Raw genomic sequence first — 14,405 nt, forward strand, 5'->3', positions numbered from 1 at the left:
GCTAATGGCTACTATTGCACAGTGCAGATATAGAACCTATTCGTCACTGCAGAATAAATGCCAACTCAGTCAGAGTTAAGGCGTTTGTGGTTTGGAAAGGAATAGGGAAAGAGAGTGTGCTTATGAGAGATACCAGTTTTGGTACAAAAAAATTGGTCCTGTTGACTATAGTTTGTTTTTGGTGAGTGCTGTGTCTAGTTAAACATTTCTCAATGGAAAGCCAAGTTTAGGATGTACTTTGCTTTTCCTCACTTGCCTTAAGTTCTTAGTGTCTGAAACTTCTCACCAATCCCTCCCCCTTTTTGGTGGGGGGTAAAGGGAGCAGGGAGTATGGTGGGAGAGTACATAAGATAGATTTTAAAAGGTTTTGAAGGAATTACTTGCTCCCCTGTTCAAAGTTAGTTTTTATTAAAGAGATTCATACATACCCTGTTCCTTGGTACCACTGCCAGAGGAAACTAGCAATCTTTACAACCATTATCAGAGTCAGGAAGCAGGGAGGTAGAGATAGCTTTTAACTAAAACCTCTCATGGCTCAGGCAAATTCTACTTTCTTTCCTAATGGCCATTACTATCCAGTCTGTGCCGCTACCAGGGATGGAGGCAGGTGGCCTGGGAAAGCCCAGTCTTAGTGCTGACAAAACAGGAGACTCTCTTCCCCTTAATTGGCTTTGGCATAGGAGGAGAATGGGAATGCAGGTAAAATGTCTGGGCCAGGAAGCTTCACTTTCACAGCATCTCCCAGACTCTAAGGTCAGTTTTGATTGAGACAAAGGGGGGCCCTCCAGATAGTAGAAAAGACGCACTCCCTTAGTGCAAGTTTTCACCATGGTGGAATGGTGCTGTTGGATATGCTTTTTCCTTCCAAGTGTTAAGCTAGGAAACCCAAGAGGATGGTAACCAGTGTGGCTGACAGTGCAGTCACAGAACCCTCAGGGGCTGTGGTAGAACCTCATGGATATCACAGGATCATCAGTCTGAATCCAGGTCATGGGGGCTGTCATAGCCAAACTCCTTCTGCACATCCAAAGGGTATTTGCTCCACATCTGTGGTCCTCTGTTGTCTCCTTCTTCTTCACTGAGGCTGTTGTAATCATCAGAGACTAGAATGACATAACAGAAATGGGCTCTAATTGTATCGTTTTCTAAATGACCACAAATGCCCCTTCCCTTCTCAAAAAAGTATGTTTTGTTTCCTATTATAAAATACTTGCTCAATAAAGAAAATTTAGAATATAGAACAATTTTTTGAAAAGCAATAAAATTCTTACCATGTAACCAAGTCCTTTAACACTGGAGTGCTTTGTCATTTTCCCCTCAGTATTTTTTTGTTGTTATAATAGTTGCAGTCATATTGCAAATATAATTTTGTTCCTTGACACTTCCCCAATAGAATATCCCATAGCTTGATTAACTGTTCCTCTATCATCAAACACCAAGAAAGTCAAAGAACTGTGGTGCCAGAGCATCCTTCCTTCCTCTTCCCCCACGTACCATGTCTGTGTTGTTGCACAGGTAAATGCAGCAGTTCCTTGGTTTGTGAAAACCCTGGGCCCACTCCTACTGGCAAACCTCTCCAGCACTCTATTCAAAGTAGGAGGGAAAGGGACCTTGCTAGGCAATGAAAGAACTAAGGATTTGAACCCAGGCCTAACTGACATTATACCTCCAGCAGCGCCCCTGGGAACAGTGGTCCTATAGCTCCACCAGCTTGTGGTCAAGCTGGTGGAGCTCAAAGGGCAGAAAAGGAAAACCAGCTAAGATATACCTGTCAACCTTGCTCACACCTCAGTCCCAGATCCCATCAGTCCCTCCCCAACCAGGGCTGCTACCACCTACCTCTGGAATCTTCATCTCTGTCACTGTTCTCCTCCTCTGGGTACTCATTGCGCCAATTATTCTCACTGTTCTCATCATCTTCATCTTCATAAATGTCCTCTGGTTGTTGGTCATCATTCACCTGCACATCTCAACATAAACATGAGTATAAGTCAAAACCTCTAAAGTTATGCTCTCGGGGAAGCTATTAGCAGACCAACTTGGAGAGATGTCATTTAAGGGTGATGTGTGAAAAAGAGAAAACATAGGTGTTAGTTTGCTAGAGGCTGTAGTAACCTTAGGCTATGAGAGGGAGACAGTAGCCCTACTCTACTCAGAGTCCAGCTCCAGGAACCACATTTCCTGGTTGGATGATCTGAACTCTACCAGAAGGGAACGCAGCAGGGTGCGGAGGAGACAGCTCTGAGCAGGTGATGGCAGTGATCTTCAAACTGCTGAAGGCCAGCCAGGTAGGAGAGGGATTATATGGATTACAGGTGATGCCAAAGGTTAGAGCCAAAACCCAAGTGTGAAATGCAGAAAGGAGGGGGGCTATGCAGTAGTCCAAGGTGGGTACCTGACTGAGACTAGTTATAGTGCAGGTGTGGGATAGGGTGCTTCTCTCATAATAAGAGGATGAGAGGTAGACCTTAACTTTTGTCATTAATAATTTTAGAATTTAACAATGTCAGGATGTTAGCTTTCTTAATCCAAGGTTTTTCACCCTTTAAGATACAACTAAAAAAAAAAAACGCTTTTGTTTCCATAGGTCCGTTACACAAAATGGCTAAGTATTTCTATATAGCCTATGCACATTCTCTCATATACTTTATTCTTTAAAATTTTTACTTATTTTTAAAATTAATTTTTATTGGAGTATAGTTGCTTTACTCCTCTCATATACTTTAAATCATTTCTAGATAACTTGTAATACCTAATACAACACAAATACTTATCATGTATTTGCAACTGTAAATAGTTGCCAGTGTGCAGCAAATTCAAATTTTGCCTTTTGTAACTTTCTGGAATTTCCCCCACCGGAATATTTTTGATCTGTGGTTGGTTGAATTCGGGGATGCAGAGCCCACAGAACCTGCAAATTACATGGGGCCAACTGCATAAATAAGACTATGTTGCAAACCTTGTAAGAGACTCATTAAGAGCAAAAATTATCAACATAGACTGTCTTTCCCAAAACTCCTGCACGAAACCCAGGTTTCTAAAAGGCATTTAGTATAAATTTTTCCTTTTAAGCAAGGATAAGAAGAACTAAGAACAATGGCGATCAGGAGTAGAACCTAGGGAGGCAAAGCATGTGACTAGAAAAGGAACTGAGGCTGCCTCATGCCCCCTGCCTCATGGGTCCCCTTACCAACTCCCACTCTTGGCTATAGGGCTGCACAGAGAGGATGTTCTCAATCCATCCTGGAGTGGCCATGTCCAAATAGTAAATGTCATACACATAGTTGTCCTTTTGTTCCTCCTGGTACCCAACTCTTGGTCCATCTTCAGATACAGTCAACCGCTCACGGATCAACTCTACAGAATTGCAGAGGATCACATCTGGGTCAGATGTCTGTAAAGAGAACAGCAGATGATACATGCATAACTTAAAACATGGATGTCCCAAGAGGAAGAACCTAAGACCTCGGTGAAGGAAACCTCCCTGCAGTTCTCTATGTTGAATTCAGGATTCTTATCCCCATGGCCTAGTAGTCTCTTCTCAGTTATCTAAGAAATTAAAAAAAAAATTAAGAGTCTCTATAAAATTAATGTGTAGTACTTTAAGATAGAAGCTTACAAGATAGCTTCCTGTTCTTTTGTGCTTCGCTGTCATAAGAGAGCACACGGGAAGACTGGCCTGAGGAAGGGGAGAGCCAGCAGAGCTGGCTAGTCTTGCCCCCAGGCTCTGCTTCTACAGGTCTTCTCTGAGCTCCTTTGGTATGATGTTCTCCCCTTGGAGATCCACAGGCTGACAGCAGCACTCCTATGGTTGACCCCCAAATGGGTCTGCATTTTGTGTGGCCTCCTATAGAGGCCTAAGGGTAATTCCTGGACCCTGGTAACTACCACCAGCCATCACCCACCACTTGGCTTGCTCACCCTGACATCCTGCTTTTAATCACAAATGAGGAGTGGCCTTCCCTATAATCCTTTTTCTGATAGTTTGAGATGGATTGCCCCAGAATAGAACTTGCCCAGGTAAGATGTGCTCCAGTGGCAAGAGGCTGTGTTGTCTAGGGTAGCACAGGTCACTTTGGAAACCAGAGGGACATGCTGCCAGTCACTCTCGACAGGTTCATCACCGGAAGCTCTGCAGCTCAAACCAGACACCATACAGGGGGAAGAGGGGGATGTCCCATGGCCAGGGCAGATAAAGGGAGACCAATGTTATCATCATTTACAGGCTACAGGGAATTAATTGTTTCTTGCTCCAAAGTCAAAAGGAACTAGAGATGTCAGTTTTTGTGCAGACTTGACCAACTTAAGAGCTGCTCACAAGAAAACTTCTGGTTCCACCTCACAAGCCCCCAGCCTTCAGTTCAACAAATTATGCAGCCATTAAAATATTTACAAGAACTAGCAATACAGGGACTTCCCTGGTGACGCAGTGGTTAAGAATCTGCCTGCCAACGCAGGGGGCATGGGTTCGAGCCCTGGTCCGGGAAGATCCCACATGCCGCGGAGCAACTAAGCCCGTCCGCCACAACTACTGAGCCTGCACTCTAAAGCCCGCGATCCACGACTACTGAAGCCTGCGCTCCTAGAGCCCGTGCTTCACAACAAGAGAAGCCACTGCAATGGGAAGCCCGCGCACAGCAACGAAGACCCAACACAACCAAAAATAAATAAATAAATAAATAAATTAAACAACAGCAACAATAACAGGAGCTTCCCTGGTAGTGCAGTGGTTAAGAATTCACCTGCCAATGCGGGGGACACGGGTTCGAGCCCTGGTCCGGGAAGATCCCACATGCCGCGGGTGCAACTAAGCCCATGCGCCACAACTACAGAGCCTGCACTCTAGAGCCCGCGTGCCACAACTACTGAAACCCGTGTGCCTAGAGCCCATCCTCTGCAACAAGAGAAGCCACTGCAATGAGAAGTCTGTGCACAGCAACGAAGAGTAGCCCCCACTCACCACAACTAGAGAAAGCCCACGAGCAGCAACGAAGACCCAATGCAGCCAAAAGTAAATTAAAATTAAAAAAAAAAAACCAAAAAACTAACAATACAGAAAAACGCCAGACATAGAATTTTACACTCAAAAGAGAATAAACCAATTTTACTCCAGTTATCTTTGGGATGGGGATAAAATGGGTGCTACGCCCCTGCCCTTTTACTTTCAATTTTGCTACTATTTTTTCAAATTTCCTGTAATGAACATATATTATTTTCGTAAAAGAAAAATTGTTTTAAAGTCTAGTCTGTGTATGTTTACCTATATTTTCAATTATGCTACATACAGCATTTTCTATTATTAACCATAAATAAGTATTTTCCCATCTTTCCAGTCTTCATGGTTATCAATTTAATGGTCCAAGCAGTTGCACGTCAATTTCTCAGACATAATTTTTAGCCTCCATACACAACATTGCAATGAATTTGTCAATTCTTGCATTTGAAAAATGGAGATAAAAGTACCTACCCTTATATGGTTTTTGTGAGGATAAAATGAGTTAAAGTGGGGAGTAAAAGTACCTAACACAGTACTTGACATGTAATTACTTAGTATACCAATAGTTGCTTTTGTTAATACCATAGTTATTTGCTTCCGCTGAATTATTTCCCTAGGATAAATCCTGGGGGTGAAATTACTAAATAAAATGAACTGAACTTTTCCCCTTTAATTTTTCAGATTGTTTGTCAAATATACTTTGTTTAAAACTTAGATCATGTCGGGACTTCCCTGGTGGCTCACAGGTTAAGACTCCACGCTTCCAATGCAGGGGGCCTGGGTTTGATCCCTGGTTGGGGAACTAGATCCCACATGGGTGCCACAACTAAGGAGCCCGCCTGCCGCAACTAAGACCCCACATAACCAAATAAGTAAATAGATAAATAAATAAAATAAAAAGTTAAAACAAACAAACAAACCCAAAACAGATCATTTCAATTTAAGAAGAAACCCACTGTAATGTGGCAGAGAAATGCTCTCACTAATTTTAAAATCTCTTTAGAGGCTTCCCTGGTGGTACAATGGTTAAGAATCTGCCTGCCAATGCAGGGGACATGGGTCCGAGTCCTGGTCTGGGAAGATGCCACATGCTGCGGAGCAACTAAGCCTGTGCGCCACAACTACTGAGCCTGCGCTCTAGAGCCTGCGAGCCACAACTACTGAAGCCTGCACGCCTAGAGCCCGTGCTCTGCAACAAGAGAAGCCACTGCAATGAGAAGCCGGTGCACCATAAGGAAGAGGAACCCCTGCTCGCCGCAACTAGAGAAAGCCCGCGTGTAGCAACAAAGACGCAACACAGCCAACAACAACAAAAATCTCTTTAGATTTCTGGACGGTTTTAGAATCCAAATAAAAATAGTTTTAAAATACTAGGCTCCAATCTATTTTTAGGATGCCTGATATTACTGTAAAGCCCTGCTGTTTTCCCAAAGGCTTGCATCAATTTTAGGTACAACAGTCGTACAATTTTAATCACAGCCTTGCCAGCAGAGCTATCGGCAACCCTTTTCCTGATAGTCTGGTAGGCATAAAACATCAAGTTTGCTTTCAGTTTAAATTTATGTTCTTTAATAATTATTGTGTGCAAACATTTCTGATGTGTTTACAGTTTGTATTGCATTTTTGGGAAAATCTGTGTTCATATCCTTCCTAACTTAGCTACTAGTTTTTCTTATATGATTTAATGAACTATTTAATTGACTTGATTCCACTGAACACTGGTTTACTTTTAAAAATGTGTAACTCATGATGCAGTGTGGCATTAGTTTTGGTAAAAGAGGTGGCTATGGACATCATGCCCACATTGTTATCCAGGTATACTAGGAATGTGATTAAATATCTTTTGCTTGATATATTTTGAATAAAAATTTCATTTTTAAAAAATAAATTTATTGGACTTCCCTGGTGGCGCAGTGGTTGAGAGTACACTTGCCAATGCAGGGGACACGGTTTGTGCCCCGGTCTGGGAAGATCCCACATGCCGTGAAGCAGCTAGGCCCGTGAGCCATGGCCGCTGGGCCTGCGCGTCCAGAGCCTGTGCTCCGCAACGGGAGAGGCCACAACAGTGAGAGGCTCACGTACCACAAAAAAAAAATAAAAATAAAAAGAAATAAATTTATTTTTTATTTTTGGCTGTGTTGGGTCTTCGTTGCTGCGTGTGGGCTTCCTCTAGTTGCAGCGAGTGGGGGCTACTCTTTGTTGCAGTGCGTGGGCTTCTCATTGCGGTGGCTTCTCTTGTTGCAGAGCACAGGCTCTAGGTGCGTGGGCTTCAGCAGTTGCAGCACATGGGCTCAGTAGTTGTGGTGCACAGGCATAGTTGCTCCGCGGCATTTGGGATCTTCCCAGACCAGGGTTTGAACTTGTGTCCCCAGCATTGAGCATTGGCAGGCAGATTTTTAACCACTGCGCGATCAGGGAAGCCCCAAATTTCATTTTTTAAACTTCAAAAACTTAAAATGAGATTTGAAAAATGTTTATTAAGAGTGGGCACACCTTAGATTGAGAATTTTCTATTTCTTTGGTCTTACTGCATGTAGTTGACTTTGCTTTTGGAAGTGAGGTACAAAACTAACTTAGAAAACGTAATTAGTAGAAGGTAACACTGGGGGCTTCCCTGGTGGCACAGTGGTTGAGAATCCGCCTGCCAATGCAGGGGAGAGGGGTTCAATCCCTGGTCCGGGAAGATCCCACATGCCACGGAACAACTAAGCCCATGCGCCACAACTACTGAGCCTGAGTTCTAGAGCTCGCGAGCCACAACTACTGAAGCCTGTGTGCCTACAGCCCGTGCTCTGCAACAAGGGAAGCCACCACAATGAGAAGCCCACGCACCGCAATGAAGAGTAGACCCCACTTGCCTCAATTAGAGAAAGCCCACGCACAGCAACGAAGACCCAACAGAAGCAAATATAAACTTAAAAAAAAAAAAAGAAAGTAACACTGAATTAAATGTGAGAAGACTTGCATTCTAATCCAAAATCTGCCTCAAACTTGGTATGCTACCCAGGCCTGGTCCTTTAACCTCCCTTTGATGAGTTTTCCCATCTGCTTTACCTTTACCTTGGTCCGAATCCTCCAGTGATTCCCCATCTCTGGGTGAAAGGCAATGTATCCTTGCAACTACCTAGTTGAAAGGGTTTAGCAGGTATACTCTCCCCAAATTCCTTACTATCTTCCCCCATCCCCCTGGGCTCCATGCACAATGACCTTGCAAACACCAGATAAATTCGGCTTCAGGGTCTTTGCACTCAGAGCTCCTCAGTGTGGAATTCCTCTGCCCAAGATATCCACAGTGCCTTGCCATTCAAGTCTTTACTCAAAAGTCCTTTTCTCAGTGAAAATGACATTGAGACGGGAGAACGCTTCCCCCGCCCCCAATAGCCCATTTCACCATCTGACATTGAATTTGTTTGATGTTTCTCTCCTCTACCTGAATGTTACGTCCTCACTGCTGTATCCACAGAACCTAAGAACCATGCCTGGCACATAGTGGGCGCTGAGTAAATACTTGTTGAATGGGTAATCTAACCTGTAAAACATGTCCATCAAGCTGCATGGATCATCATTCTCTAAAGTGAAGCCATGTGTACCCTCAACTGTGTGCTAACTTTGCGTACTCTGTCTCGAGAAGCCCAGAGCTCGACTCCCGGCGTGTACTCACTTTGCAGGAGATCGCGGTGGCCTCTGGGTCTCCTTCCTCGTGGACCAGGTCCAACAGCTGGAAGCCTGCGTCCTCGGCGGCTTCTGGGCTTCCCGGGGCGTCCTCGGACCCCAAGCCGTCCGAAGGAATTCCCGAGGATCGGCGGCTAGAGACTACCCTGTAGCGGCCGTTCTGCCGGATCTCCCGAGCCGACGCACGGAGATGACGGCGGATACGCTGTTGGCTGCCCTGGGACGGGCGCAGGGCGGCTCGCACGAGCGGCTGTACTGGCTCCTCCTGCGGGGAGGGGGAAAGAAGCGGGGGTGTGGGGCGGCATAAACAGGGGTTCGTGAAAGGGTTAGGGAAAATGATGCACCCCGGCTGCGCCCTAAGATCCCTTTCATACTGGCTCCCTCCCGGCCCTATACCTGGGAGCGCACGGTGGCCACCAACTGGAAGACATTATTTTCTGCTGCTCTCTCCAGATCCTCCGGAGGCGTCTTTTGGGCTCCCGACTCAACTGCGCTGGAGCAGAGGCGTTTACAAGCAAGGACAAGTGCCTCAGCGGGTTCCGCACTGCGTTTCCGCTTCACGCGGAGGACCGCCGTCATCCCGGCCTCCATAACAGCTGTCGTGGAGCACTATGGGAATGCGCGGGGTGCGACGGAAGAGCTTTCCAGTTCTGCTTCCGGGACCCTCCCCCGGCACGCTCAGCGGGCCCAGGGAAGTCCCGCCTTTGCACGCCTGTGGCGACAAGATGGCGGTGGCGGCGGAAGTGAATGGAGCGGTATTCCTGGCCGGTGAGGCGCTGGGCTGGTTGGGAAGGTGGGGTCGCGGTTGAAGGGTCGGGTGCAGCCAGCATCCTGTGCTCAGCCCAAGGCTTCGGCGGAGGAATGTGGCATGGTCGTACTCGGACATTGGGGTACGCATCTCTTCGGGACTCTGGAGGAACTTTCTAGAGTCCGTATGGGGCGGTTCAGAGCTACCGGGCCGGCGGTAGTGCGGGGTTCTAGGCGGTCCCTGGCTCTGCCATCCAGTCGGGTCATTGTTTCTAGCTGGGCTTGTGACTGAGCACCTCCGCCGGGACCTGGGTCATAGTACTTGTTGCCTCCCTTCAGCGATAGAAACCCGCGCCTCAATCTTAACGGAGCTCCAGCCATCGCTCCCCGACTGGGCCACGGTTCCCTGGCTCACTGGTCTTTCCCAGTCACAGTGTTCTCAGTAGTTGGAAATGTCAGTAGTTGGAAACCAGTGTGTCTACCACACACTGGCCAGAGCGGCCCTGTAAAAGCGTACATCCAAAGCATTCTTTTGCTTAAAACCCTTGAGTGGCTCCCAGTGCATTTAGAACAAAATCCAAACACCTTTCCGCAGCCGACATTGCAGAAGCCCACCCCTAGTCGCCCATCATTTCTTCTGCTCAAAGTGCTTCAGTCACTCAGGCTTTTGTCACTCTGCACCTAGTTCTTTACATCTTAGGACCTTTTCTTGGGAAAGTTGGGGTAAGGATTCCTGAAATATGAGTATTGCACTTTCACAGCTTTTAACCTGGGTTATTCTTTAGGCCTCAACTTAGATGCTCTTTTCCTCAGAGTCTTTCCGTAACTTTGTTATTCTCTTGCATAGCGCCCTGTATATTTCCTTTCTTGCCCGCTGGTAGTCTTTAATTGTATATTTATATTTACTGTCTTTCCCCCATTAGGGTCTGTAAATTCTTGGAAGACAAGGACCTCCTCTGTATTGTTTATGATAGTCCTCTAGTCCTAATACAGTGCCTGGCATACAGAAGGTGCCTAGTAAATTTTGAATAAATGAACCAGACGTCTGCTCTGAAATCTGACGAGTAAAGCAAAAAAAAAAAAAAAGGATACGTGTCTGGTGACATTTATTTGAAGACTTTGGTTTTTTTTCAGTGGTGTTTTTTCAGACGGAGAAAGGTCCCCCCCCACGGTACGTGGGTGGGCCTCTCACTGCTGTGGTCTCTCCCGTTGTGGAGCAAAGGCTCCAGACGCGCAGGCTCAGCGGCCATGGGTCACGGGGCCTGGCCGCTCCGCGGCATGTGGGATCTTCCTGGACCGGGGCACGAATCCGTGTCCCCTTCATCGGCAGGCGGACTCTCAACCACTGCACCACCAGGGAAGCCCCGGAGAAAGGTTTTTAAAAATTGTTTTTAAAATTGAATATAGAGTGGATAAGTAATCATAAAAAATAGTGAGGCATAAAGAATGACAATATCATGGACACCTGTATTCCCACCACCCGGTTTTTTAAATTTTATTGATTGATTGATTGATTGCTGCATTGGGTCTTCATTGCTGCAAGCAGGCTTTCTCTAGTTATGGGCAGCGGTGGCTACTCTTTGTTGCTGTGTGTGGGCTTCTCATCTTGGTGGCTTGTCTTGTGGAGCACTGGCTCTAGGTGCGTGTGCTTCAGTAGTTGTGGCTCGTGGGCTCTAGAGCACAGGCTCGGTAGTTGTGGAGCACGGGTTTTGTTGCTCCGCGGTTTGTGGAATCTTCCCAGACCAGGGCTCGAACCCGTGTCCCATGCCTTGGCAGGCAGATACGTAATCACTGCGCCACCAGGGAAGTCCTAATTTTTTTTTTAGTTTATTTACCTTGGCTGTGTTGGATCTTCGTTGCTGCGTGTGGGCTTTCTCTGGTTGCAGCAAGCGGGGGCTACTCTTCGTTGCGTTGCGGTGGCTTCTCTTGCTGCAGAGCAACGGCTCTAGGCACGCGGGTTTCAGTAGCAGCTCGCGGTCTCAGTAGTTGTAGCTTGCAGGCTTCAGTAGTTGTGGTGCACAGACTTAGTTGCTCTGCGGCATGTGGGATCTTGCCGGACCAGGGCTTGAACGCGTGTCCCCAGCATTGGCAGGCTGATTCTTAACCACTGCGTCACCCGGGAAGCCCCCACCACCCAGTTTTAGAAAAATAACAGTACTGTTACTTTTGAAGTCCCTTGTGTGGCCCTAGTTGATTCCATCCTTTTCCCTTCCCTCTTAGAGGTAACCACTATCCTCATTCCCTGCCATGCTTTTTAGTGTGATCCCTGAAGAATATATTGTTCTATGTTGAATAGTTATAAATTTCATATGAATGGAATCATTTGTATTCTGTGATTTGCTTCTTTTTTGGCTCAATGTTATATTCCTGGGATTAGCCATGTTTGCATATAGCTCTGATTTATTTGTTCAGGTGAGGTTTCTTTGTCGGTTTGAATTGCTTTTTCTTTGTATTTTTCCTTAAACTAAGTGTTTACCTTTCTGAGGCAGTATTGGTGACACTCCTTTACCACCGCCCCAATCTCTTTGTGTTCTCCTTTCCTTCTAGCCCTTTCCTTTGTTTTATTTCTCTTCTTACCTGCCTTCACCTGAGGCTGTACTCAGGTGCACCTGTAAGGCTCATTTGACCCTATTGGAATCATTGAGGACTGCTGAAGTTTCCAGATAGCTTTCTGAGTTTTTGTCTTAATAATATTTGATGTTATATGCTGAATATAAAACCAAGTAACTCTGCTGGAAAGATTAAAATGCTTAATAACAAATATTTTCAGTGGCTCTGACATTTTTGTCTATTTCTTGATTTCTTTTTTTTTTTTTTCGTCTACATTTTTGGGCATTACAATTTGAAGAGATTTCTGACGATCAGACCTGTCTACAAGCAGCTGGTAAGGCTGCTTTTCTACGCTAAAACTGAGGAGCTAATTGGCACCATGAAAGTCTTTTGTGGGCGGGCCAACCCAACCACGGGGTCTGTGGAGTGGCTGGAGGAGGATGAGCATTATGACTATCACCAGGAGATCGCAAGGTAACAAGGGTTTTTCCACAGTTGGCTGCAGCTGGGTGGGGCCCTTGATCTCAAAGCAGATGCCTTGGAATCCAGTCTGAGTGGGGAATAGGCTGTCACCCAGTGCTTCTTATCAGGGCAGGTGTTGGTCACCAGCAGGTCTGTTCAGCCAGGTAGGTTTGTGTGGGAGTTAGGCAAAGTTATGCCTGTGTGGAGAGTCAGACATTTTGTGGCAGCTATACCAGAGTCCCCGAGGATCTGTCTTGTGGAACCAAGGTTCAGTAGTAGTAGTAGTAGTAGTAGATGAGTTTATGAAATTTAATTATTTACTTGCATCACTGAAATGGTGGCACGTTTATCATATAGTTAAATTCTCTTTAATGGAAAAAGTGGGAAAAAATTAGGTTTTTTTTTTTTCCTTTGGAGGGATGTTTAAAAGTATGTAAGTGAGTTACTGTTGTTTAGCAATCATTAAGTGCATATGACACTGTGCTAAGGCTGTGAATACCAAAATGACAAAGATAAGGTTCTCATCCTCAAAGAACGTGCACTTTTGTGGAATAGACAGACATATAAAAAATTATGACACCATGAGATAAAAGTCAGAGGAAATGGGCACAAAAGTACATGGAAGCAGCAAGAACCAACTGGGCTGGGAGGGCGATATTTGAATGATTTCCCGAAACTAAAGGGAGGGAGATTGCTTTCTGAGCAGCAGGGATTATGTGCAGACTTCCAGATGAGCTCTTTTGAGGAGTGGCTAGCAGGTCAGTGTGGCTGGAGTGCGCTGCAAAATTAGGGCTATGGTGAGAGAGGATGCTGAAAAGGTAGGCAGGGGTCATGTTGTACTTGGTGGTAGCAAAATGCAGGAAGAGGAACCTGACTGTATAAGTTCTAGTGTAGCCACTTCTTAAGCTACTTGACTTCTTAACGTCAAGTAGCTTGACGTTGGCCAAGCTACTAAACTTCTCTGAGGATCAGTGTAGTAATATATGCCTCATATACAGTATAACAGTATATACCTCAGTATAACAATATGTATATCTCATCATATAATACCCTTTTCTTAGCGTTATTTGATGAGTGAATGAAGTACAATGTCTGGTACAGAGTAAGGGCTCAAACACATTACTTTCTTTTTAAATATTTTGGACATTATTTTCTGAGTGATTGAGGTGTTAAATGGGGAAGAAAAAAGATTAGGTTGCATTTTGGAACATTAACCTGAGAGCAGTGTGGAAAGTGGGTTGGAGGGTGTGAAAACCATATGGGCATTTGGGTGGGTATTGCAACCCCAAGGCTGAGATGGTGGAGAGAGGAGGAAAAAGCTTTGAGAGACCTTGAGTTTAGTAACTCATTGGAGAGAGAGAAAATTCAGTAAGCACCAAGATTTCTGGTTAGAGTGACTAGGTGGATGGAACTGTTGTTCCTTGAGAAGAACACAGGAGGAATGGGTGTTGTTGGGGTGATGAAGATTAGGTATCTGGCTTTGGACATCCAGATGGAAATGCCACTGGGCAGATAAATATGGTCCTGGAGACAGTTTGCAGTTGTTAGAGTTGAAACTGGAAGAGATTGCAGGCTTTCAGACATTGTGTAGAATGTGAAAGGTAGAGGGCTGGAGAAGGGATCCTAGAATAGCTGATGAGGCAAGACAACCAGGAGGGCATGGCCAGAGAGTAGAAAGGAAGAGAATGTCAGGAGGAGGGAGTGTCCAGCAGGGTTAGAGAAATCCTGGATGTTAGTGATGTGAGTGAATTGGTGGTGCTTAGGGAGAGTGATGTCAGGGGAGTCAGGGGAGTGAGTGGGTGGTGAGGCAGGGAAGGTGGGGGAGTGAAAATGCCCCTTAAAAGGTGGAGAAAAGTAGAAAGGACCAAATTTCAACTAAACACTCGCAGGTGGGTTCAAATGTTAAAAACCTTGGTATGCCATTAAAAAAAAAAAGAAGCCTTTGCTTTTGGTGCAGTGTTCCTCAAAATGTAGAGTA

General features: G+C 45.5%; 2 protein-coding genes across 4 annotated transcripts in view; one reads left to right on the top strand and one right to left on the bottom strand.

The window, feature by feature from the left end:
* Positions 1–387: 387 nt before the first annotated feature.
* SLC7A6OS (solute carrier family 7 member 6 opposite strand) lies at positions 388–9,301 on the bottom strand. Its single transcript, XM_059044911.2, has 5 exons — positions 9,065–9,301; positions 8,658–8,933; positions 3,191–3,394; positions 1,840–1,960; positions 388–1,103 (listed from the first exon to the last, which is right to left on the bottom strand). Exons 1-5 carry the CDS (start codon positions 9,257–9,259, stop codon positions 973–975), a joined length of 927 nt encoding a protein of 308 aa, XP_058900894.1. The 5' UTR covers positions 9,260–9,301; the 3' UTR covers positions 388–972.
* Positions 8,872–14,405, top strand: part of PRMT7 (protein arginine methyltransferase 7) — a 49,547-nt gene continuing 44,013 nt past the window's right edge. The window contains exons 1-2 of one of the 3 annotated variants that reach the window (XM_059044834.2): positions 8,872–9,436; positions 12,264–12,439. In XM_059044834.2, the coding sequence (XP_058900817.1) occupies positions 9,416–9,436; positions 12,264–12,439 (197 nt within the window). In that variant the 5' untranslated portion in view covers positions 8,872–9,415. Of the gene's footprint in view, positions 9,559–12,263; positions 12,440–14,405 lie in introns of all 3 variants that reach the window. The other 2 variants (XM_067019753.1, XM_059044840.2) reach the window with 2 other exon arrangements.

Source organism: Kogia breviceps, chromosome 18 (assembly GCF_026419965.1).
Source record: "Kogia breviceps isolate mKogBre1 chromosome 18, mKogBre1 haplotype 1, whole genome shotgun sequence".
NCBI lineage: Eukaryota > Metazoa > Chordata > Mammalia > Artiodactyla > Physeteridae > Kogia > Kogia breviceps.